This window comes from Ixodes scapularis, unplaced genomic scaffold (genome assembly GCF_016920785.2).
Source record: "Ixodes scapularis isolate PalLabHiFi unplaced genomic scaffold, ASM1692078v2 PGA_scaffold2__306_contigs__length_199485367, whole genome shotgun sequence".
Taxonomy (NCBI): domain Eukaryota; kingdom Metazoa; phylum Arthropoda; class Arachnida; order Ixodida; family Ixodidae; genus Ixodes; species Ixodes scapularis.
This window is the reverse complement of record NW_024609857.1, coordinates 148390937-148415326: the sequence shown is the minus strand read 5'-3', so window position 1 is coordinate 148415326 and position 24390 is coordinate 148390937. Positions and strand designations below refer to the sequence as shown.

The following is a 24390-nucleotide window of genomic DNA, read 5'->3' as shown; positions in this document are numbered from 1 at the left end:
AATCCGAAAGGAGCGGGACTTCTTCTTCTCCGGTGTCCCTTCTTCGCTTCCTTCGACCCAAATGCGATCTTGGCTCGGACGAGATCTCCTGGCCCGGCCCGGCGCTAGCTGAATGCTGCTACAAAACTGATCTAATCTTTCCACTGCCCCCTGGCCTATGGTAGATACCCTTCACAAACTGCAGCGATACAGCTGTTTTTTTTACGCACTTCTGTCCGTCTACGTTACATCGACCGTGCTCCCATTCTCGCTCAAGGTGATCCAAGTTATTCCTACGGGTAAAATTACATGACCAAATGTAGAGCGAAGCTCTACACCTAGCAGGCGCTAAAAGGTCGAGCTCTGGGCTTTCTGCATCCCTGCCAAGTGCGCATCTTTTTCTTTACTTGCTTGGTGTGCCTTCCGGACTGGGTGCCCGAGGAAGCCGCAGCACGGTGCAACTCTTCAGTCTTGTTCGTTCCGCTATGTCATGTTCCCGGAGTTGCCACTGAGGCAGAAACGACGGCTTAGCGTCGCATCCTGCGACACCAATGTCTTCGCCACGGTAGTGCAGGAAAGGGGCCATTTTCTTTTCTTTAAAGCGCTATAGATTTTGAATGTACAAATTCCTTTTTTTTGTCTATAGTCCGTTGCAACTCAAGAACGAAGGGCAAGGGTAAGAGGGGCCGGGGACGAGGAAGCAGATGGAACCCTGAAGTAGAGAGGGAAACCTCCTCTCTTTAGCGTTCCATCTGCTTCCTCCTCTCCAGCCCGTCTTACCCTCGCCCTTCGTTCCTGAGTTGCAACGAACTATAGATCCAGCAAACACCATTTAAAGTATTCCACCCTAAATTTGCGAGACTGAAACTGGAGGTTTTCCGACGTCCCTATGTGAACGAGATCCTCATTCCAGAAAATGAAATGTAGCATCGTAGGACATGCAATTCAAACATCAATGGCTGCTACCAAGAAGAGAAGCAAAGGTGAGGGCCCAAAAATTGAACTTTTCCTTCACGACAACAAAACGAACCTTTGGCTACTGGGCTCGTTTTCGAAGTCATTTTTATTTTACAAGTTTTCCATACATTTTGTACAACTTGATCCCCACAATAAAGAAAAAAACTCGACCAAGCCCTGGAATACTCTGGACACAGAAGTACAAAAATTCTGCATTGCAGACAAAGCTGTCCTTTCGGCACCTCCCAGTTCTCACTCTCTGCAAAATGAAAACGAAGGAAAAAAAAAAGGAAATTAAAAAGTCCTGTGGCCATCCTCACTCGAGATGTTTTGGCGTAAGTACCTTCATGATTTTGTTCTCGCCACAGGCTGTGGCACTCTAGAAATGAAGGGGGCAAAAAAAAAAACCATGGCTGCCAAAAGCATGATGAGAAAAATTAAAGACCTCCTCCTTAAATTATGTCTCTCCACGAATAAAAAAATTATGGCATGCTCTCCTAGAGAGCACTATTTCACCATAATAGGAGCGTCGCCAAAATGAAAAAGAAAAACTCCATAAATAAAGATGGGAATCCCCCTTGAAACTTAACATTACTTGCCCTCTGGCAAAAATTGGTTTGACTAGTAAATATGTTGCGAGTAAGAGTAGGAATTTACCGGGGAAAGGGGGACAAAACTGTACTAAAACAAAGTAAAAGGAGGGACTGCTCAAATTGCCAAGCACCAACCTCTACCAACATAAAAAAAAAAGAAAACGAGAAATGTTTAAAAAAAGCCGCCTTCTGAGAACAGTACCACCAACTCCGAGGGATCGGTTTCTTCAAGGGGAAAAGAGAACTTCTCATCTGTACATTTATTTGCAGCTCATTCGTTTTGTCAGACATGTACAATGTATAAAGCTCGGGCACGCGCACGCACGCACATCATACCATATCAAATGACGGAAGCAAAAAAAAAAATTGAAAGTAAAAATAAAAGAGGATGATGTTTCTGCTGCATTCACAAACAAGGACCCTACACACTGAATCAGATCGAGATGAGCCAGTCCCGTCCGCTCGCACTTCCACCCGTCCCGGCCAGGGGGCACCCCAGATCTTCCGAGGCTCCGCCGCCGGCCGCACGGACCCCCTCCCCCCGCGCGGGAAGGCGGGGAGGAGAGAAGGAAAAAAAAAAAAAAGAAGAGCACACTGTACAAATATCACCACAAAAGGAGAGCTCCCCTCTCACCAAAGGTCCGACGTCGAGGACAAAATTAACAAAAAGAGTCTAAGCTATCTACACCCGGGTTGTCCGTCTGCCCGCTGTCCGTGAAATAAATAAGGATGGGGGTGGGTGGGGCAGGCAGGCCGGCCCCACTAGGAGGCCACTTCAGCGGCCGACGCAGCTTCCGTGGTTTCCGTCGCACTCGTTTCCTCTGCCGGTTCCGCCGGTGCCGGTGATGTCTCTGCGGTCAAAGACATTCTTGTCGTTTCCGTCGCCGCTGTTACTTCCGTCGCAACTTCCGCCGTCGCCGCTGCCGTGGTGGTTGTTGTTGTTGAATTCGTTTCCTCCGCCGTTGTAGTTGCGGTGGGGGCAGTTGTGAAGGCGACTTTGGCGTAGGGGCTGGCGGCCTCGGCGTGCTGGGAGCACTCAAAGAGCACGTCTGCCAGGATGGCAGCCACCCCCTGGTCCAGGATCTGGGACATGACCAGGGCAAGCAAGCGGGGCTGCAGCTGCAGGAACAGGGGCCGGTTGTCGGGCACCCTGGCCAGGCAGCGCAGGGTGGCGGCGGCCCGGCGCACCATGTCCAGGGTGGTGCCCATGAGCTCGGGGTTGTCACGAAGGGCGGCCACGCCCTGGCTGTTGGCCACCTGGAGGGCACTCTGCTCGGCTTGCTCCACAAAGGCCAGCAGGTGGCCCAGGCAGGCCCCCTGCAGGGCCACAGCCCGGGCAGCCCCGCTCCCCGCGGGGGCCACGTTGGACAGCAGCACCACGGCAAACTCGCGCAGCACCTGGTCCTGGCCCCGGGCCAGCCAGCGGGCCAGCTGGGCCAGCAGGCCCTGGGTGCGGGCCCAGGGCGGGGTGGCCAGCAGCAGGTCCACATTGGCCTCCTGGACCGACAGCTTGCACAGGGCCTCCAGGGCCAGCCGCTGGGGGCTCAGGGCGCTCTGAGGCAGCGGGTCCCGGGCGCAGGCCGACGGGCAGGTGGCCCAGTGCAGCAGGCCGTCCAGCAGGGGCAGGCTGATCTCCTCGGGGAAGGGCGCCAGGGACAGCTGGCCCGCCATGTTGGCCAGGCAGACCAGGGTGTTCTCCCGCAGGGCCTGCAGCCAGTCCCACCACCACTCCCGCTCCGCCAGCAGGGAGCTGCAGTGCTCCTCCGCCGAGCACTCCTCCTGGTCGTAGTGACGAGGGGCCCCCCTCCGGGGCCCGTGCACGTGTCGTAGCAGGAGCAGCCGCCCCAGCAGCACCAGCAGGCCCGCGTGCTTGGACATCTCGGCGTCATTGCCCGGCACGAACGACAGGTTGCGCAGCAGGGTCGAGATGCAGACGCACCGCCGGCCCAGGGCCTCGCGGGCCTCCGACACCACGCACAGTGAGGGCTCGTCTCGGCAGTAGGCTTCTTCCTCCACCGCTTCGGTACAGGGCCGCTTCTTGCGGGGACGCGCCTCTTCCCGTAGCCTGGGTAGGACCACGCTCTCCCCAGTCCGGCAGTCGTTGCAGGGTGCCCTCTTCTCTTCCACCTCCTCCGTCTTCACGGGCGTCAGCAGCACCCCGTCGTCCTCCAGCTTCATCTTGGACCGGATGTCCTCCACGAGCACCACGGGATCCCTCTTACAGTTGGCCTTCTGCTTGGCCAACAGGTCGGCCAGCTTGGACCGGCACCTCTTAGCCTCCTCCTCGCGTAGCTGCTCCTCCTCTTCAGCCTCCCTTTTAACCCCCTCCTCCATGAGGCGCACAAACCTCACGTTGTGCACGTCGCTCTCGAAGCATGTCTGGATGTGTGCCGTGATCTCCCCTCCGCCCAGCTGCCAGTGCTCGGGGGAGGCGCTGAAGCCCTCGTGCACGTCCCAGCGCTTGTCGCAGTCCACCACGTGCAGGGAGCCCTCGTCGTCGGGCCGCGACCGCACCGCCTTGCCGCACCGCGTCCGCCACGTGAAGCCCCCGCCGGGCAGCAGGGGGCTGCGGTCTGCCATTTCGATCTGGGCTGGCACCACCAGGCCCTCCAGGGGGTCTTTGGTGGGGCCGTCCCGGTCCAGGGCGTACCAGGGGCTCTCCTTCTTGTCCTCCTTCCCCTCCCCCTCGGGAGGGGCCTCGTAGCCCATCTCGAGGTCGTCGGCTGTGCCAAACACCAGGGCCAGGCAGCGGCGGTAGTGCTCCATCAGGGTTTCGAGCAGGCCCGGCAGATGGGACAGGCCGAAATAGAGCACGGTGGCATCGTCGTACAACAGCACCGAGAGCACGTCCAGGGCCCAGGTGCTCTCGGCTAGCAGGCCGGACTTGAGGCACATCATGAGGCGCCAGGCCTCCAGGGGGCTCACGTCCTTGGCGTGCAGCCGCCGCCGCTTGGTCCCCACGGGCAGCACCGCCTCCACGCTGTCTGGTGGGAACACCACCTCCTTGCGCGGGGGAGGCCCCATCGCGTACGGGCTGCCCTGCTGCATGTGGGCACGGGACGGATGTCACTTGTTACACAGAGCCATCCAAAGAGTTTGACAATCTTTCAGAGATGCTAAGAGTCTAGCAACCACGGCTGAGAGTATGGCAACCAGGAAAATGCCATATTACCTGTGCCATCTCGCATCGTTGGACCCATAACAAACCACAGATCTCTCGGCAAGACAAAGCACAGCAATGTGTTATCTTGAAGTTGGCTTGTTTCAGCAGGCCACAGGCTCTGCTCATCGGCAAAGCTTTCTCATTATAAACTGCTCAGGTCAGATATAAGTGTGCCAAAATGTTCGACTGTTGCACGCTCGAGTAATGCAACAAAACAAAAACCACTGTCATCAGACAGCCTTCTAGTCTGTTCAATTTAGAACAGATGCAGCCTACACTTCTGCCTGAACCTTCTCACAGTTATGGACTAACACATAGGGGAAATAACCCAGAGAAGGGCCACAGTTCTCTATTACCAGAACAGAAAAAGACAAAGAAAAAAAAAGGCATCTTACACCTTTCAAGGCACAACCTGTATAAGAGGTTCTATATATACGGTCCTTCTTGCGCTCAGATTTGCTAGTGCAATCCCACACTTGAGTCTGCCAACAGACTTCGTAGTGTCCTACTGCTTTCAACCAAACCTAGGCAGCGTCCCTTTTACTGCCTCTTCTGCATGCACAATCTGAAGCGCATTTATTTATCTATCGAGACTACCCCGCAGCGTCTAAAGGCATTATTGCGAGACAGTGGCAAGAGCGGATGATCACGTGGTAGGAAAAGAATTCCTGGCTCCTTGCTGTGTCTTGCGAATGCACTGCGGCAACAGCCAAGACGCAGCATGCGGCAGCACACAGTTACACTGCCGCGTTTAAATTTAGCCGGCGGTGTTTGTGCGACACTGTGTTGTAACGTGCCATCATGACGTAACATGACACTAACTTCCCGTGAAATTTAGAGCAACCCCACAAAACATACCGGGAAAATTGCGACGTATGTGGCATCACATCAGGCCACTGTGACGTCGCAAAGTAACGACATCAACCCCTTGTTAAATTTGTCAAATAAATTTTTCCGGCAAGTGTAGTGGGCCACGACGCACACGAAACACGTGCAGGATCTGCTGCGAAACCTCACCAAAAACAGCTATCACCACAAAACAAAATCTGTACACATAGTCACCAACCGATTTTTCTATTGCTGCAATTTCGGACATGCCCAATTATTCAGACAATATTACGGAACCGTCATTCGCCCCGTAGAGTTAATGTATAGCAGCGACTGAAAATCGAGAAAATGTATGCCCCATAGCCTAATTTTTCTGACACTTTAGCGGCCACCAAACTGACACCGATCTGCCACTTTTTTTTTTTTTTTTTTTTGTTACCTTAAAATATTGGGCGAGTGCTCACCCACGTTTCAGTGAAAACTGGGTTAATCTAGACATGGATATTTGTTCGGTGAAATCGGGCACGTATGATTTGCAAAATTTCCAAGTTGAGGAAATGCTAAGAGTAGGCGCTTGAACGAAGTGCACCTTTGGGGTATATTACGGTAGTTTCAGTTTGGTGTGTAGCCTCGAAACCGCATTCTATGCATGTTTTATGCCAAGACGCACTGTCAGAAGCTGGATTGAGGCTGTTATCGGAATCATTGCCTCTTTTTTGCGCAATCGAGGTCGATTTGATTGGCACTTTCGTTTTGCGCTGTTTCGCAGTGGGGTCGTGGTCATCTAAATGACCGGGCACTCTCCGCTGCCGTTCTGCACATGCCTTCTGCTGTCCTCTCTGAACAGTGTCAAATGGTGCCGACTGCACCTTCAACTTCATTGACTGTTTTAACGGCTAAATTCGACTTCTTGTGCTGCGCCTCTGGGAAGCCTGTCAAGTCCACGAAGGGATCATGGTTGTCTAAACTTCCGAGAATCGCTTCAATGTCCGTCGCTTTTTTTCTTGTTTATAGTTTTATTAATGGAAAACTTGACCGAAGCTGTCGTGACGTTCCAAAGTTCACAGACGTAAACAGTGCACTCGGTGCAGGCCATTGTGCGGAAAGGAAAAACTCCGTCCAGCTAACTATCGACCTGTTTGTTCAGCCATTTAGTATATAAAGTGCCAACAAAGACATATTTTTTACTGAGTTCACTTCTTCGGACTTTTGGGCGATCCCGATAAAATCCGAATAATCGATCGGCGACTGTACACAGCAATATACGAGCATTAATAAACTCAACCACCGTAATATCCAGAGAGATGACCCACCCCCAAAAAAAACAACCCACCCCCTATTTTTGGCTTGATTTGATATTCTATTTTAAACACCGAAAGAAAGCCCACCCCTGGTAATCATAGCGTTTGGATAAATGATGGTCTTGCCGTAAATGGCAGCTAGTTAGCCATCGCAGGATGCAAGCGAACACTGCCGAATGGGAAGGACTGTCATCTTTCCTTCATTGGCCCTCGCCGCAATACCAAGGTGGACCTAAAAATAGCATTTCTTTTACTTTCCTCAATTGCACACCGAAAATTAGCCCGCTCCTTATTGTCACCCTATTTGCTCTCGATTTTAAGCGGGCCACCTCTCTGGATATCACGGTATCAGGAAAAGACACTTCACAACATAGGGAGGAAAGAAGGCTTGTCTAAAGAACACGAGCCAGCTTGTCCGTGACCCACCTGCAGCTTGCCCGCGGGCGGGTACGCCCGGTCCCTAGCGTAGGCGGCCGCCGTGGCCATCTTGTGAGCCATGGCGTTTGGGCCCTGCTGGCTGGTCTGCTGGGCCATGAGGGGCCCCTGGGGCGGGTAGGGCTCCCCCTGGGGCCCCCTCGACACAGCCCAGGCGGCCCCCGGGGCGCCCTCTCCGATTCGGGGCCCCTCCCAGCGCTCAGGGGGGGCCCCCGGGTGGGGGGGGCCCCCGTAAGGGGAGCCCTGCTGGTAGCCACGGTACTGGCCCTCCCTGCCCCAGCCTGCGTCGGGGGAAAACGAGTAGAGGACACGCGCGTTAGCAACCGCTGTGGAGAGTGGGGAAGGGGGCGGCAGTCGTGGGTTCACCGACGCTCGACTGTAACCGTTTGCACGCACGTACAACCGTCCACAAACTACGGCAGAACCTCGGCACATTCCAGGTTGATAAATTTTCCCGTCTGCTACGTTCACATACGCAGGTCCCGTGAAACCCCCATAGGAATCTGAGTATCAATTTCCCATTATTTGAGTTTGCCGTCCTCTCTCCATCCTTTTTACCTCTCTCTCTGTGCCATGCTCCTTTCCCAAGCAGGCATAACCTTGAACTAGGCCCAGAAGGCATTGAAGCTTTTGCAAGAGCTTTTTCGTCTTTCCACCGCTTCATCTCTTTCTGCAGCGTAGACATGGCCGACGCAGGTCGCACAGCGGTAAATCTTCGAGAAACATTTATTATCTACCTGAGTGTCTACTGGTCTTGAAAACGGTGCCTAGTAATAGCTAATGTACTGAATAGACCTATTGCTAAATTACCCAAGCATGGAGGAGAATGCAGGGAATGCTGTTCCATGAGCCGCGCATGCCGGCGTCTGCAGCGGTAACTGTCCTAAAGCAAAAGTCTAAAACAAATGGCATCTTGCACGCACATTCATCAACAGTTTATTTTAGCTATTTACTTTGAATCTTTCATACAGGGAAGGTGTACGCGTGTGACGCGTGGAGCGTAGTTTCAGTCACTGCACACGAGCAAAAAACCACTTTGCTGTAAAATTCGAAATATACGAAATGTGCCCCACACTCACGCAGGGTGTCTAGCAAATTATTATTTTCAAATTCCCTGACGTTTCTAGGTTTTCCCTGACAATTTCAGGTGAAGTTCCCTAACCATTGTAAAGGCGGTTAAATATATAAGACCATTACAACACAAGGCAGTGAGCAGTGAGCCACAGGATAATTTTGCATGGGCTTAATCCAACTTGCATATTCTGAAGTATTCGGGTTCGTCCAGTCCGGACTAAACGAGCACTTTCTTTCCGCCGACATTGTCAGTGAAAAGGCCACTTCCGGAAACACAATGGAAACACGACGCTCAACCACACACGTCAATAACCGAATGGTAGCATGGCCATATGGCTGGCGTTTGCCACATGCACACTTTTGGATACTTTTGGCTTAAGGTGGGACTAGGGTACTTAAATATGTTTTTTTATTTATCGAGATACCTTGCTGAAAGTTGGCATGCATATGTATCACTGGATGGTGATTTCAAATCTGCAGTTGAATTTCAGATATCTCTTTTAGAACAAAAGATATGCAAAATATAAAATTCCTAAAAGGTAATCTTTTACGGGTCGTTATGGTAATTTCACATCAAAAAATTTATATTTTAACAATATGCAGTGATTTCCAAGGGTTCACCATATATCCTAAAGCTAATTGAATGTTTATAAAGCCATTTTGTCTACCAGAAATAAATCATGGAATTTCAAAGCAAAAACTTGTCACTAGATAATCCACGTTTCAGCTAATTACTTTTGATCTATTGATTCTAGACGAAAAAGGAAAGCTTTAGGATACACCTCAGTTGTTACTGAAAACAATGATACCAAGCTTACTGAAATCTGCCTATGCAAACATTATGAAAACTTCCGTAAGGCAACGGCTCTAGACAAAAAAAGACAAAGCTGAGAAAATCGCACTTGAAGATTCACCGATGTTGGCACTTTTATATATCAAGTCTAGAGAAAAAAGAAAAGCTTTAGGGTGCAGTTCAGTTGTTGCTGAAAACAACAACACCAAATTTATTGCAATCGGCTTATGGAAACATAATCAAAACCTCCGTAGAAAAATGGCACCTGACAAAGAAAAAAAAACAACATGAAACCACGAAATCAGTTCAGTAGTATCCAATGTGCGCACACGGTCATAGCAGTCCTGGGCTGTAGTCCTGGGTCCTGGCAGGCTTGTGTCTCTTGGCCATCCTCTTCTTCACCTTTTCACTCTCAGAGTGAGCCTTGTTGGCCTTGCGAAGCCTCCGCCTGTCCTTCTCAAGGCTCCTGCGAATCAGGCAGCTACCTGTGCTGTAGCCAAGCTGTGCTGCTACAGCCTTGCTCGTCTTGGCCATTCCCTGGTTGAAGCGTGACACGGCTTCAGCGACAGCCCTCTCCACTGACAGCAGAGAGTCATGTGCGTTCTTAGAGTTCTGGCCCCAGATCACAGAGTGTAGGCACTCTATGGCGTTCTGCGTCATGCCATCACTGCAGCGCTTCAGGAGTGCCCGGTCGCCCAACCTCTCAAAGACTGGCTCCAGCGCAGTGCGAACAAAGCCTGGCAGTGGGTTCTTGTGTGGTGGTGGCTCCTCATGGTTGGCCAGTGCCCGGTTGTAGGAGCACCAGGAACTGTCCCCCTCGGGACAGTGGCTGTGGTCCGGGGCTTCATCTGACGACGTCATGTGCAACAAAGTTGCTTGCACTGCCCTTTCCATCCCTGGCACATCATGCTTGTGGCTTCTCAAGGCGTACCCATAGTAGTTTGTTATTTTTTTTATCTTGTCCTGGGTCAGCTTTCCCTTTCCTCCGAGCGACTCTCCCTGTGCCTTCTTCTTCTCCACCAGGGTACGAAGAGCTGCTCCCATCCGCTTGTGTACATGGTTCAGGCAGTCTTTTTTCTCAATGTCGAGATATCCATAGACGCTGTCTTGTGTCAGGGCATGGAAGGTGCGGCTGTCACCATCGGAAAGGATGGTGGTGTAGCGCAGTCCATTCTTCGCCAGGGACCGCCTGAACAGAATGAGGGCTGCCTCGGTTTCCATACGTCCTGCATTGCAGTCAATGTTCTTCATGCACTTGTGGTTGATCACCCAGTCCCCATAGCTGTCGTCATCTGGGTCAGGTGCACCCTGGCAGCCACGGCAGTACCTTGAGAGGACAACGTGGTCCAGCACCAGGCCAGTGTACAGCTCGAGGATGCACCCCACTGCGATGTTGGAGTTGTGTCCGCGCGTCTTCCATGTGCCGTCAAAAATTATATCTACGTTTCCGGGAGGATTGAGGAAGCTCTCGTAGACGCCCTTCACCACCTCAACACTCGCTGCTTCTGTGGCTGTTGCTGCTGCCTGGCAAGCCTGCACCATGGTGTCCATGTGTCCCCTGAACGTCTTATGATGAAGCCCTCGGTGGGAGAGGTTCAAGGTTGCACAGAAGTCTGCAAGCGCAGTCGCCCCCTTTCCTATGCTCTGTATTCCCTTCATCGCCCTCAAGTTGATCTCGAAGGGCGTAATCTTGGCTTCCCCGGCGACTCGTGGAGAAGAAAATCGACTCTCAGCGAAATCGCAGCTCGAACACGTAAGGACCAACTTCACTGCCAGGCCGTATTTCCTCTCTTCGCACTTCGAAAGTCCTACGGTAGCCATTCCGCACTTGCCGCATGCCGTGGACGCAAAGAGTTCTTGTAGCACTGTCATGTCCACGATGACGTACTCCGTGCCGCGGTAGGTGTCGTCACTCTCCATGCAGACGTCGAGGAGCTCAAACTTCCGTGAAGTCGCCGACTGATCTGCCAACGAAGCCTTTCTGTCGTCCGCACGTTGTTCGCGCTCCACGCACTCCTCCTCCGTGTAGAACACAGTGTCGATTCGATCCCTAGACGAACTTGGTCCAGCCACGTCCACGAGCGGAAAAGCGGCTTGAGGCATCGGCGAAGCTGTCGAACACAAACCCGGTCCAGTCGCGTCCACCAACGGTAGAGCGGCTTGCGGCATCGGCGAAGTAGGTGTCGTTTTCCTCGATGCCGAGGTCTTCTTGTTCCAGGCACGTCTCCTCTTTGTGTTTAGTCTTTGCGTGCTGGCCTTCAAACGGGCGTCTCCAGCCATCAGAACTCGAAGCGCGCTGGCAGAACGAAACAAAGAACTACGACGCAGGAGGGCAAATATATACAAAAACGGAAAGCTAAGCAAAGTGGAGGTATCAAAATATTTACATGAACGATGCGAAGAAGACAGGGAACATACAAAAACACTAGGAAGCACAAGAAAAACGCTGAAAATATTGATATAGAAAGTGGAGAAATGCGAAGACAGCGTGCGTCTCGAACGGCGGAGCGAGCGAAAGCAGACGACGCGGGAGCTTGCGGAGCGACCGGGACGACGCGCCGGGGAAGCCAGGAGAGGAGGCGCGCGTTTCGGCCAATGAGAGAGCTGCGCCTCGGAGAAGCGCGCGCTTTGCCCAATCAGCGTCTTTCCTAGCGCTGGTGACGGCCTTTTGTGCGGCATCGATGACGTTGTGGCCTTGAGGGGTACACCGCCTTGGAGCGCGGGAAAAATAAGCGCGGGAAACCAGCTTTCGAACAAGACCAAGATGGCTCCGATCGGATGAGCCGTTGCGGAGCTCCGACGGCTTGAAGTTTTAGAGTTTATGCTTGAAGTCAGGTCTGTCAACGCTTACAAATTGTCATTAGTTTCATATTTATAGATCGAATTGAGCATTTATATTTTGTGAGGAGATACTCTGGAATATGTAGACCTCAAAATCGTGAACTTTGAAAAAAAGAATTTTTCGCGATTTTTTGATATTTTAAGACCCGCGTCCCCCCTTAAGGCTTGGATTGGATTGGGGTCTGCAGCTTTCCCATTTGTTATTTAGTAGCTCTAGCTAGATTTACCCTAGTGTCGCGCCGTCAATCCAATCAAGGCTTTGACTGGATTTGTCGGCTGTTCCCTTTGCATGGGTAGAAAACTCTACATCGGGTGAGAATTGCCCGCGCTCCGCTCAAAGCAGAACTTATTGCCCATTTTTTTGCTCCCAAATCTTGAAGTCTTTGCTCAGGGCACTCAATGGTGTTTCCGGCTCATTTTCCCTGACTAGGTTTGCTTTTTGACAATACAGTGTAGACCGCATATAACGTATGTTGCGGGAGTCGTGAAAATCCGCACTATAAGCGGTACTGCGTTATAACCAAAACATCAATTTTTCAGGCCAAAATACATGCCATATAAGACAACTAACTTTTGTAAAAGAAATATTTTATGTTAGATGAAGAGGAGTCTTTATTTCACCAGACTAGTAAACTTCTCTCTCAAGTGTGTCAATTTTGAAAAAATGAGCGACTTTTGCCTGGCGCAGCCTTTTAACGGCGTCGTTGGTTGCGGACGGACGTTGCGAGCGTTCAGGATTGCTAACCCTAGTCACTTTTCTTCGGTGATGAAGACGCGTGAAAATTCGCATCCTTTATACGGTACGCGCCAGTAATACCTTCAACTTTAGCACAGGCGTGAAATGCACCAAATAAGAAATCCGGGCGATGTTCGAAAACACAAATGCTTAGAAAGCACCACTGTAGTCGAAGTAAACAAACACGACGACACGGGCGTTTCTGCCGTCTTGAGAGTCCCGCCACGACATTGCCGCACGAGTAGGTGGATCTTCCTTTCTAGTACGTGCTGGGTTATCATAGCGGCACACAACGAAAATTCACAGTCAAGGATAGCGCTTTACGCGGAACGGTGAGCTTCCACCCGTCTACGTCGACGATCACAACCGACGCCATGTTTGCAGAAAGAAGCAGTCAGCCCGCGACCGGCATGCAACGTGCGCGAACACTTCCTCTCCTCGACCTGCGATTGGTTTGTCGTTGCGGTCGTTTCCAATGCCAACGCAGCGGAGGGACGCACGCACGTGAACGACACGTGCGTGCGTCCCTCCGTTGCTATGGCAACTGAAGCCTCTCTCTTCGCTTCTTCGAGCCACGACTTCGAGCAACCTTGTTGCCCCGCGAGTGCCGCCTGCGGTTAGCCAGGCTAGCGCCGTTATCTAGTGTCGCACAGGGAAGCGTGCTCGCTGCGCCGGTCAATGGCGCAATCGGCGCGCTCGGCGCGCTGTTCCAGAAACCGCACTATAACCGGTATTTCCCTTCGCGCGCCTGCATTTTAAGCGGTATGTAATTACATTCAGTTCTATGGGAGGCGAACCGATGGTTTAAAAAAGCCGCGTTATACCCGGTCCTGCACTATAAGCGGTTACGTTGCAAGTGGTCTATACTGTATCCCTGAGGATTCCCCGATTTTTCCCGGTAATTAAAATTTCCCCGATTATTCCCGGTTTCCCCGGTCGCTAGACACCCTGCCACGGCTATTACCGTATTTACACGAGTGTAGGTCGACCCATTTTTCAATTTTTGAAAAGTTAAAGTGGGGAGGGGGTTGACTTATAATCGAACCAAAGCATTCCACCGCTGACAAAAACGAAACAATCACGATACCAAGACCACCTTGACTCGTTACAAGTTCAGCCGGCTGTACCTGTAGCATTGAGCTAGTGGATGTGCTCATTTTACAAGTTCGTCCTTTTTTTTTCCTTCTTTATAAGTTGTGCGAACGAGTATTCCTGATAGCTATTCGCAAATTAGCCCGAATGCACGGCGATGAATGGCGCACGGCGTGCCGGACTCTTGGGGGTGGCGACCTTCCTTGAAAAAGCCACTCTGGAACGGCCACTGAACGGCTGGAACAGCCTCGCATCTCACTCCCTGCTGCCTTTCTTTGTAGTTGCTCGCACAATTCACGGTCGCCCGTGGTTCGATCGAGTGTCGCGGTGATGCTTGAGCGCCAACTACGATTTTCTGTAATCTATATGGTTGAGCGTGTTGGTTTCTAATTTTCGATGACAAAAACGGGACATGCCTGTTTATTTTCCACGCCCCTCTTTCGTTGTCGTAAAATATGTTTTCCTGTATCGACGTGCGTGATCCGGGCAGTTTACGTTTTCGGTGTTCGTTTATGGCCATTCTTCATCCAGAAGCAACCGACAACTGCGCTGCTGGCTGCAAGTTCGACCCGTCGGAGCAGGTGGTGCTAAAGTGGCGTGAGCGACGGCGCGGAATCCCAACTGTGATGGCAAACGAAGAGGTTTCCACGGGCCAACCTTGAACAGGTCGGAATGCCTTCCAACGTCTGCCGCAGAAGCGCCGAATCGGTCCCTACCCGTGACGTGCAACCTGATCACCAAGTAAGCATGGAAGATGCGGTTGATGATGTTGGTTGCAAAGAGCAAGATTTGGTTGGACGACGCCGACGACGTGCTTTGAGAAAGTAGCAGTGATGACGACGGCAGCGACAGCACCAGTGCAAGCCGAATCGTAGTATCCAGTCGCGGACAGAATGAGAACGACAGGGTGCAGCCTTCAGTTGTCCCGCCCCCAGCATGAGCTTCCTGGTTCTGACAACGCCTGGAATCTCGTGCGCCTGGCCACCTTGTGTGCCTCGCGCATGCATGCACAGCCAAAGCACGCCAGAAGGCATCGAGCATGTGCTGGAGGCTGGACTTTCGAAAAAGGTGTCCTGCCGTCCTCGCATGTTCGCTGTAAAATGCGCCCCAAAAGTTATCTTTTTGTGCTTTTCCTGATGTGCAATGTTAGAGGGGTTGACCTCTAGTCGAGTCTACATCCGATTGTGTAAATATGGTACTTCTGAAAGTCGGCGTAAAATAACTGACGTCTATTTGGCTCGCCAGAGAGTTAGCCTTTGGTGCGCTCTTCAGCGCAGGAATGCTTGTATTGGTGAAGCACGGATAGTACACCTCACATCCCCAGCAGAATGCTTTCGTTGTGTTCTACCTTGGTTCTGTCATAACCTTGATTGCAGTTCCTTCATATTTAGGATTTTTGTCCGACTTGTTGGGAACATAAAACGTGCACGCCGGCTCATTACAGCATTGGAAATTATAGTGATGCTTACCAACAACCATCTGTTAAGCAGCACCTATAACATCAATTAAAGTGTCCCTAGAGCTCTTGAGGACTAAACATAGGCCACAATACAGTTGAATTATGTAAATAATGCCACCTTTGTTACAAAGACGGATGCAAGCAGTTAGCCGTGTTAGACGAGTGCAGCCACCGTTCCCAAATCCATTTATGACAGTCCACGAGCTTGTGATAAAGGTCAAACCTATCTTGAAACTGAAACTATAGTTCCTCGGCTATCCACGAGATTGGGGAACAAAATTCTCTGCACTAAATTTAATTTCTTAACGGAGCTTGGAAATCATCGATCACCAGCAATCGATGGCCTATGGGCGCAGTCAGGAAGGGGTTAATTTCCCACACATCCAGCTCTCTGCTTTTGCCAACTTTTCCACAGCACTGAGAGTGGAAGTGTCCCATATAAACTCTCGTTACATCTATTAAAATGTGCCGCATATAAAATCACCATCAAGTAACGTTCCATATGCCCGACAACAATCCCCTGGACAGGACAGCATCGCTCAATGTGAAAAAAGATCCCACCTTGCTGCTGCATGGAAGACGCAGGTGGTGTCATCATGTGCGGTGGCCGGTAGGGGTACTGGCCACGGTCTGCCAACAGAACAAACGAGTACGAGGGAAACATCAGGCGTCTGAACATCATTCTCTTCACCAAGTTCCTAAAAGTGCTAAGCATTAGAACAAGCCAAGCATGTACAGTTTCAGACCTTGCATAGTTCACAATTTTTGTAGCTTTTGCAGCGGAAAACTTTTGCAATATCTTGAGGTAGAACGTGGCAATTAAACATATTCGTTATTTAGCACCAAATTGAATGAAATTTTGTACATATATGTAGGTAATTGTGGCAACCTCAAAACAGCAATTACTTTAGGGATACCTTTCCGGTCCTAAGACGTCGCAAGACACTTAAAAACCGGTCTGGTCTCTCTCGGTCTTACTCGGTTGCAAGAGTGTGAATGGCGCTTAACTCAGAAATTTATCCCAAAATTAGTTAATTAATTAGGTAAAAATTGCAGATGTTTATGTTACTACACTTACAAAACCCATTCAGTCCAAAGAAGCTGTTAGTTTATTTTTGCAATCTCAGTAAATGTAGAAAAAAATTATAAAAGATTCCTTTATGTTTTTACATGCAAACCATTAAAAAAAATATTAATAAAAAAATATTTATGGAAGACACATGCAAACTGATAGCTTTATAGCACTGCTCCATGTCTCAGGTATTATATGCAAAAGACAGAAGCATTATATCATCATTGTTCATGAAATGCCGGAGGGTTGAGTCAAGACAGTTGCCCAACATGTAGAACCTGGGGAAAACTATGCGAAAGTATTTTGTTCTGTCCGATGCGGCACAAACGTGGAATTCCTAGAATCCACCTGGGCGGTAGTACTTTGAAGTGGAAGGCATGCTCGGATGGTGCCTTGCCACTGTCTTCAGTTTTTTTGAAGCTGCACCGTGCACTCAGTTGGCCTTCTTGATCCGCCTGGCGTCCTTCTTGGCTGCCCGTCGCAGAGAGCACGAGCTTGGATTGAACCCCAGTTGACAGGGGATGGCTTGCAGGGCCTTTCTGAAGCCACTATTAAACCTGCAGACTGCCTTTGCAACAGCACTCTCAACACTCATCAGAGAGGCAAACTGACTCTTGGACTGGATGGTCCAGATGACGTTTGAGTTTTGCCCTGCTGGCACCTTTCAAGGAGCTGCCTTGCTGAGAGGCGCTTGTAAATCGGCAGGAGCGCTGCCTGAACATGCGCTGGGAGCTTGTGCTTGAGTGGAGGGGCTACCTCTCCCTTGGTGGCTGCACAGTTGAATGTGCACCACGAGTCTGCCCCGATGGGACACTCGTGTGTTGTCGCAACGGAAGAAGTTACTGATGATTCCATGGTGAAGAAAGTGCTCGGCGAATCGAAGACGATGACAGCGAGGTGGACGCCCAAGACCCTTCCAAGGTGCCGAGCAGCCCTGAGGTGCTCGACGCGACTAACGTGCTGATGCGGTATACATGACCAACAAGATGCGATGCATACACTGTGGACGTTTGAACGTTGTGTGACGCCGACATTAATGTCGCAGAAGTCGCAGGCGAAGGTCAGGGACTACTTTCATAGCAAATAAAGATTGCTTCTGGTGAGTGTTTGCACCCTAACACATCTTGTTAATTTTTTACGTGCTAGGCACCAAATTTCAATTTAACGAAATTTCAATGTAACAAAGTAAATTGTGGATTTTAACGACTTCGTTAAATCGAGGTTCAACTGTAGCAACAAACTGATGACGGGGCAGCAAGCTGCAGAAACGTTGCTGTGGCTACAAATAGGGTGAACATCTCACCCCAGCATTTCAGTTTTCCAGATGTGTTGTTGTATTTAACGGGGAATGCAAATTTTAAAATGGAGAAGAAAAAAAATCAGAGTTTGTGAAATTATTTTTTTACTGTTCTTTATGTTGTAATAAGCTAATCACAGGGGTGGAACTCATGAAATGTACTTGGGAGCAGCCACGGAAGCAGCTGAAATAGCTGTTTTGGAGGAGGTTGGGAGCAGCTAAAACTACATTCTGGAGCAGGCTAGGAGCAGCTCATATCAGTTTTCATTGGACTTCAGCTTGAGTCTTAGACAAACACGGGAGCAATTCCAATTGTGCTTAGCAGCACAGATGAACATGTGTGGTTAGGAACCTAGGTAGATGGAATAACAGTGTAACAAATGCGAAAACTTGAAACTTTGTGAGCCTTAATGAGAACCAAAAAGCAAGTACCGTATGTTTCTAAAGATAGTGTCCTTGATATTTTCTGATTGGCTTTCAGCTGCTCAAAATGCAAACCAGCATTGCTTATAGCACAACCCACACGTGCTCGACATAGTAATTATATGTGCGAACCAGGTGACGCGCGTAAGCAACGGACGTGCAGTTGCGCGGAGGAACAGGGCAACACATTTAGAGTTTATCTTATAACGCAACTCAATATCGAAGCGGCAGACTGCGATTAACAGAGTTATCGGATTCAAAGCGATAAGCAGGAGCAAGGTTAAAGTACGCCGAGCAGATCTACCGCTCGCGTGACAGCTGCTGGCCGGCAAGGTTTTGGATTTGGCCGCATTTTAGCTCTGTCAAATCACGATTCATCTTGCGGGAATGCAGTTTCATCTTCTAACAATGCAGTACTAAAAGGAATATATCGCTCATGTGTTTTCAACTCGCCGATGTCCGGATACCGGGCCGCAGAGCCTCAGGCAATCGACGCTTAACGACTCCACCTCATTTTGGACGACTGGCCTAACCGCTTATGGTTGAAGAATAACAATCCATTTGCAGGTGATTGTAGCGCTTGGAATCCGAACCCCGAGTCTTTTTGCGCGCTTCCGACTCGGGATACACAGGGAGAATAAACAGAACAAAGGATTGCAAGGCCGACCAAGCTAAACGCGCTCATTGTTGCCAATCGAGTCGATAAAAACCGAAACCAAGACAAAATAAAAACAAATTTGGCGCAAGATTTGCGATTTGGTGCATAATGGCGCGAGGTATTGGCTGTGGCAGTGTTTTCGCAAAATGGCGCAGGATGGCGCAGACAACTACGTCTGGCGCAAATGGCGCAGCCGTTCCACCCCTGTAGTCAGTAAAATTCGCTTTTTGTACCGAGTTCTGAATTGACGCAAAATTAGCAACAAATTAAAAACTGAGTTTCCTTCCCTCTTGAATGGTGCCGGTGACATGTCCGCAGCACCGTGGAAGAGTGCACGAAATGTCAAAATCCAGAACGCGCTATGATCACACTCATTGGCTCCACCAAGCACACGATCCAAGCATGCACTCCCACTGGTTGCGGGCTTGGTTGCCCAGTGCATACTTTCCTCCTCGCCCGCGCTCTTTCCGCCTCGCGTGTTGTCTGGTCGCACCGGTGTGAAGCCGCTGCTCGCGTGCGCAGGGCTTTCGCGCACCTCGTCCTCAACGATTTTGCGGTCTCTAGTCATGGCGATTGGGAGAAGTTTTACTAAAAACGAGTTTCAAAGCAGTTGGACTACGGCCATCAAGAGTGGAATTCTTTGTGCACCCCTAATCAACTAGAATAGAAACTTCTGAAATACTAATGCCCGTTTTCATGTTTTGCACCAAAAAGTGTGATTTTATGAAAAGAAATGAAAGAAAAAAAGGAACCCCTCATGTGGTCAAATCATGCAAATTCAATAGAAATTGCAGCCTTAGTAAACACATATCAAGATAAAAAAAAAGGAACCCCCCCCCTTCCCCCCCGAAATCTGTAATTTTGCTGGAACCTCCTCTCCCCCCTCCCCCTCATAAAGCATTTTGTCATAAGCGGCCCCCCCCCCCCCGAACCAAAATCCTGGCTACGTGCCTGGTATAAAGGATGCGAACTTTCACGCGTTTTCATCGCCGAAAAAAAGTGATTAGGGTTAGCAATCCTGAATGCTCGCAACGTCCGTCCGCAACCCGCGACGCCCTTAAAAGGCTGCGCCAGGCAAAAGTCGCTCATTTCTTTCAAAATGTGTGACACACTTGAGAGGGAAGTGTACTAGTCTGGTGAAATAAAGACTTTCCTCAAACTAAGCTTTATTTTTCATCTAACATAAATTCTTTTACAAAGGTAAGTTGTCTCATGGCATGCATTTTGGCCTGAAAAACTGATGTTTTGGTTATAGCGCAGTACCGCTTATAGTGCGGATTTTCGCGACTCCCGCGACGTACGTTATATGCGGTCTACACTGTAAATGGAAAAAAAGGGCTAGCATAGCGTCGCCTAGCGGAAGTAATCGGGAATAATTAACTAGCGCTGCCAAACCAAGCCAATCCATTTGCAGCCAACATAGAATTCAAAATGGCCGCTTCTCGGTAGTGTTTCCCGCTGTTGGCTCGCGACGATTTTGTCCAAATAATCAAACTTTCAAACTTCAAGCTGTCCAAAATACTGGTCATGAATATGCACTATTTCTATGGGGTAAGTCATGGTTCCTCGTTTAGGTCCGAAATATCGAACAAGTCCGAATTATCGGGGTCCGAAAAAACGATCGACGACTGTATTGCTATGCTCTTTTTTTTTTTTCCCCCTTTTCTTTGTTGCTTAAATTTGGTGAGTTTTCTTCTTTTATTTATTTATTTTTTTTTTTTTGTTCCTTGCTTAACTTTTTCTTTGTGATTTTTTTTATGCATCTCACTTTTCTGTTTTTAGGTTTTGGAATTATTATTTTAGTGTTTTGTCGCTTATGCTGTGTGGAGGTCCCGGCCAGGTGAGCGTAAGTGGGGCATGTTTGCAGTCTCCGATAACTATGCTCCACTGTATGTAGCGGCTCTTGGGTGCTCTATTTGGTAAGCTCCCATTTGTCGCGAGCTTCTGTATTAGCAGAGATGCCAGGAAATTTCAACTCAAGCTTAATTTAACATATTTTTGTATATCGAATTATAGGTATATCGAACAATTTTACGACCCCCTTTGAATTCAATATATCCGGGTTCAACTGTACATCTATCATCACCTAGGCTAAGCATGAGCCTGGATACACACCCTTCAACCTGTTTACATTAATTTATCAAAAACACACATCTTGGCATTCTACAGTAATCCCTCGTTATAACGAAGTCAACGGGATGGCAAAAAAATTTGATAAAAGCGGTAATTTGATAAAAACGTGGGAGCCATAAAAAAAGTAACAGTAACCTTGTTACTCTAAACAAGTGATAAACAATTGATAAAGACGTGGGAGCCATAAAACAGTAACAGTAACAGTATTAGTGCAACCAGCCTCTGCTGCGTTTCGCGAGGACAGCGCAGAAGAGGTGGTTGCAGTATTACTTCACGGGGTGTGGTGCCGTGGAGGCCGAGATGCGCTCCGATTGCAAACCGAAACTTAAAAACCCCTAGAATTTGTGTAATTTTTCAGAAAGCCATAAAATGCTTTGCGTGCCTTCTATCGTTCTGCAATTTGTTGATTTAGTGTTTTTCAATGATGCTGAGCAATTTTCTAATTGAAACCATGCCCTTAAACACAATATTAAAAAAGTTAATTACGCAAGAATGATTAACAATTTAATTATCCCGGACTTTATGAATTTTCCTGAATAGGCCCCTGGCCCAGGACCAAAACGACACAAGCCTTTTTTTATTGCGACACATAGTTTTCGCCATATCCAATTTGTCCACTTTTCGTGAAACACCCTGTATACATATGTACTTCTATTTTCTTTTTTCAAATACAGTTGTGAGTAGCGCCCACACTTGTCTTTTAACGGTTTTAACCATGGTTCAAGACATATTACTGCAGTTATAGATAAAGCTTCTACAAAACTATGGTTCTTAAGACGCAAATTACGACAGGCACCTCCCAATACTAAATTACTAGCATACAGAACTTTTGCTCTCCCTATCCTGGAATACGCAGGTGGAATTTGGGAGTCCTCACACTAAAACAAACATCAATAGGCTAGAAATGGTACAAAGAAAAGTGGTTAGATTTACTTTCTGGCAATATAATAGTAGATTAGCTTCAGTTACAGACTTACTCGATAAAGCACACCTACCAACCCCTAATACCAGAAATACTCTTAACAGACCGAAAATTACTGTACCAGGAAATTCGCAGCATGATCGACACCGATCAAGAGAAGTACATACCGTAATGTCCCGAGAGATAGCCCACCTAAAAGTAAAAGCAAATCGGGTGAAAATAAAGAGGAAGCTAACTTTCAGTGTGCAATTATTAAAAAAAAAAACAAGAAAAAAACAAGCTAGGTTTAGATTTTGTGACTGGCAAAACTTATGATTGCACATAGGGGCGATGAACCGAAGACGACTGTCATTCCCAGTCGTCAGTAGGTGCGCTTATCCCTCGCCGCGGCTAAGTAGTGCAATTTCTGCCGAGGTTACAATTGGCCAGGGCCCTGCAATTACTCAAAATAAGCTCTTTCCGCGTTTTTGAAAAAAATATAGCTAATTGCGGACCGGGATATTACGGTATCATTTTCTGATCGTTCCAATATGTGCAGCCAACATCAGTATTATGTTGCAGAACCATTGCCACGTAAAAATGTATTCCAGCATTGATTTTTTCCTCACACCTTCAAAGGCTCGAATAACCTATTCAATGAAGCAGTAAACTCCAATTCTTTAACATCACTCCTAAACTATGCAAGAAAACAGTTCAACGCAGACTGATTACTAAACTTGTTTTACTTTTATCATAATCTATATTGTATGCTATTTAGAACTTGTACTTAATTGTGTATTGTCATTTATGCAACATTTCTACAATGGTCCTGAACAAGGACCAGTAGTATAAATACATAAATAAATAAAAAAGAAATAAATAAACGAAATGTCGCCCCTCTGCGATTGCGCAATCTATTTCCAACAATAGCCAAACAAGCGTTAGCCAGCCAAGCGACCCCATGCCACGACGTAGACTCCGATTCCCAGAGATCAAAAGCAGCTCCAGCCGACCTAAAGGCCGATTCTGACACGTGGGTGTGACTGTATTACGACCGATTGGAACTGCTTTCAACAAAACGGTTGCTAGGGCAACCGACGTCGGTGCGACGCGAGGAGTCGTTCCCCGGCGAGGAGGCGGACCCACCTGGGTACTGCTGGGAGGGAGCCTGCTGCGGGTGGGGTGCAGGGTACGGCCCAGCCATGTGTGGTGGCGGGTAGGGCTCCTGCTGGGGTGGGGGCTTCATAAAGTCCGGGTGGCGCTTTGGGTACACCTCCCGCTGGTAAGGGGGCGTCGGAGCCCCCTGGGGCGCCCCCTTCCCAGGGGGCACCACACTGCCCCCTGGCTGGCCCCCCTGGGCCTGTTGAGGCTGGGGGGTCCCGTACAGGGATCCCGGCTGACTTCCCGGGTACACCTGCACCCAGGCGAGAAGGGGACGTCGGAAACCTCCAACCAAAATTACCTCGGTTCTATGGACACAGGATGTGCTGTCCAGACTTCATCCGTGGAATTAAGGTAAATCAAGCGTCCATAATCGTGCATATCTGATTTTTTCCGTGATGTCAAAAACCTGATATGGTCGTATAATAGAGTCACGCATTTAACCTATGTGCTTGCCAACTTTCCCATGGCTCTTTTGAACCTTTCCATCGTGTCAAATTGCACGGTATGGTTGCATGATATAGTCGCACGGTTACCCATACGCTTCCTGCCCTTGGTGTAGCAAAGTAATCCCTCAGTTTCCGAGTCTCTCCTTGGCATGCAGGATCACTATTTCGGGGCCACGGGTTCGATTCACGTTGGCAAATGTTGGGAATTTCATTCTTTCTTCTGAGTTATGTGTTCCTTTGTACCATTTTTCCTCTCAAACCCTCATTGCACATTTTTGCACCGTCACACAACCCTTTCCTTATACATCCCAGCTTTTAGATATTCTGTATTATGAATGACACTGGGGATTTTATAGTGCGGGATCCTGTTTCCACATTTTATGGATTCCTACAGGTGGGGAGGCGATTTTATTATGCCAATGCAGTGCATAAAGACCGAGCATGCACATTAAAAAGTATGGAACGTAGGCAAGGCTAGGAGCACAAGCTTTTAGCTTCACAAACTGATCACAGCAACAAAACCAAATGGGCGGCTTCTATGGTGTTGATTTCGTGTCAATTACACTCTTCGTGCAACAAGTGTAAAACGCAGCCTAGTTCCAGCTTTCAATGAAGCCCTCAAGATGATTGAATCTTAAGGGCTTCATTAAGAGAGACATGAAAAAACAACAAAAAAACAAGTGAGGTAGGCAATGTTTGGTGTCGCGGCAGGAAAAGTTGAATAGCTAGAAAACAATGATTTATCTGTGTGCATCTAGTGCAGCTGGGCGGGAGACACACTGAACTAAAACTTGAAAATTAGTTTCTTCGTACCTGAAACCCTTGTCAAACAGTGCTTTACTATCACGCCAAATCCGTTGATTGCACGTGAGTGATGAACAGTGCCGACATGTTTCGTGCCCTTGCACGGCCGAAGCATGGCCATAATCTCGAGCCGGCACATGCTTTCAGGTCTATCTAGATGCAAACTGTGCATATTATTGCGTCATTCCGAGCACCAAACACCTTCAAGCTGACTGGGCAGAGAAGGCAACAACCGTGAGCT

At 49.0% G+C, this 24390-nt stretch overlaps 1 protein-coding gene across 5 annotated transcripts in view; it reads right to left on the bottom strand.

The window, feature by feature from the left end:
* Window positions 1-1016: 1016 nt before the first annotated feature.
* Window positions 1017-24390, bottom strand: part of LOC8041497 (trithorax group protein osa) — a 177614-nt gene continuing 154240 nt past the window's right edge. For all 5 annotated transcript variants that reach the window (XM_029977025.4, XM_040206016.3, XM_040206015.3 and 2 more), the window contains 4 exons: window positions 22882-23149; window positions 15813-15881; window positions 7248-7537; window positions 1017-4571 (listed from right to left, as the gene is read on the bottom strand). In XM_029977025.4, coding sequence (XP_029832885.2) covers window positions 2292-4571; window positions 7248-7537; window positions 15813-15881; window positions 22882-23149 — 2907 coding nt within the window. In that variant the 3' untranslated portion in view covers window positions 1017-2291. The remainder of the gene's footprint in view (window positions 4572-7247; window positions 7538-15812; window positions 15882-22881; window positions 23150-24390) is intronic.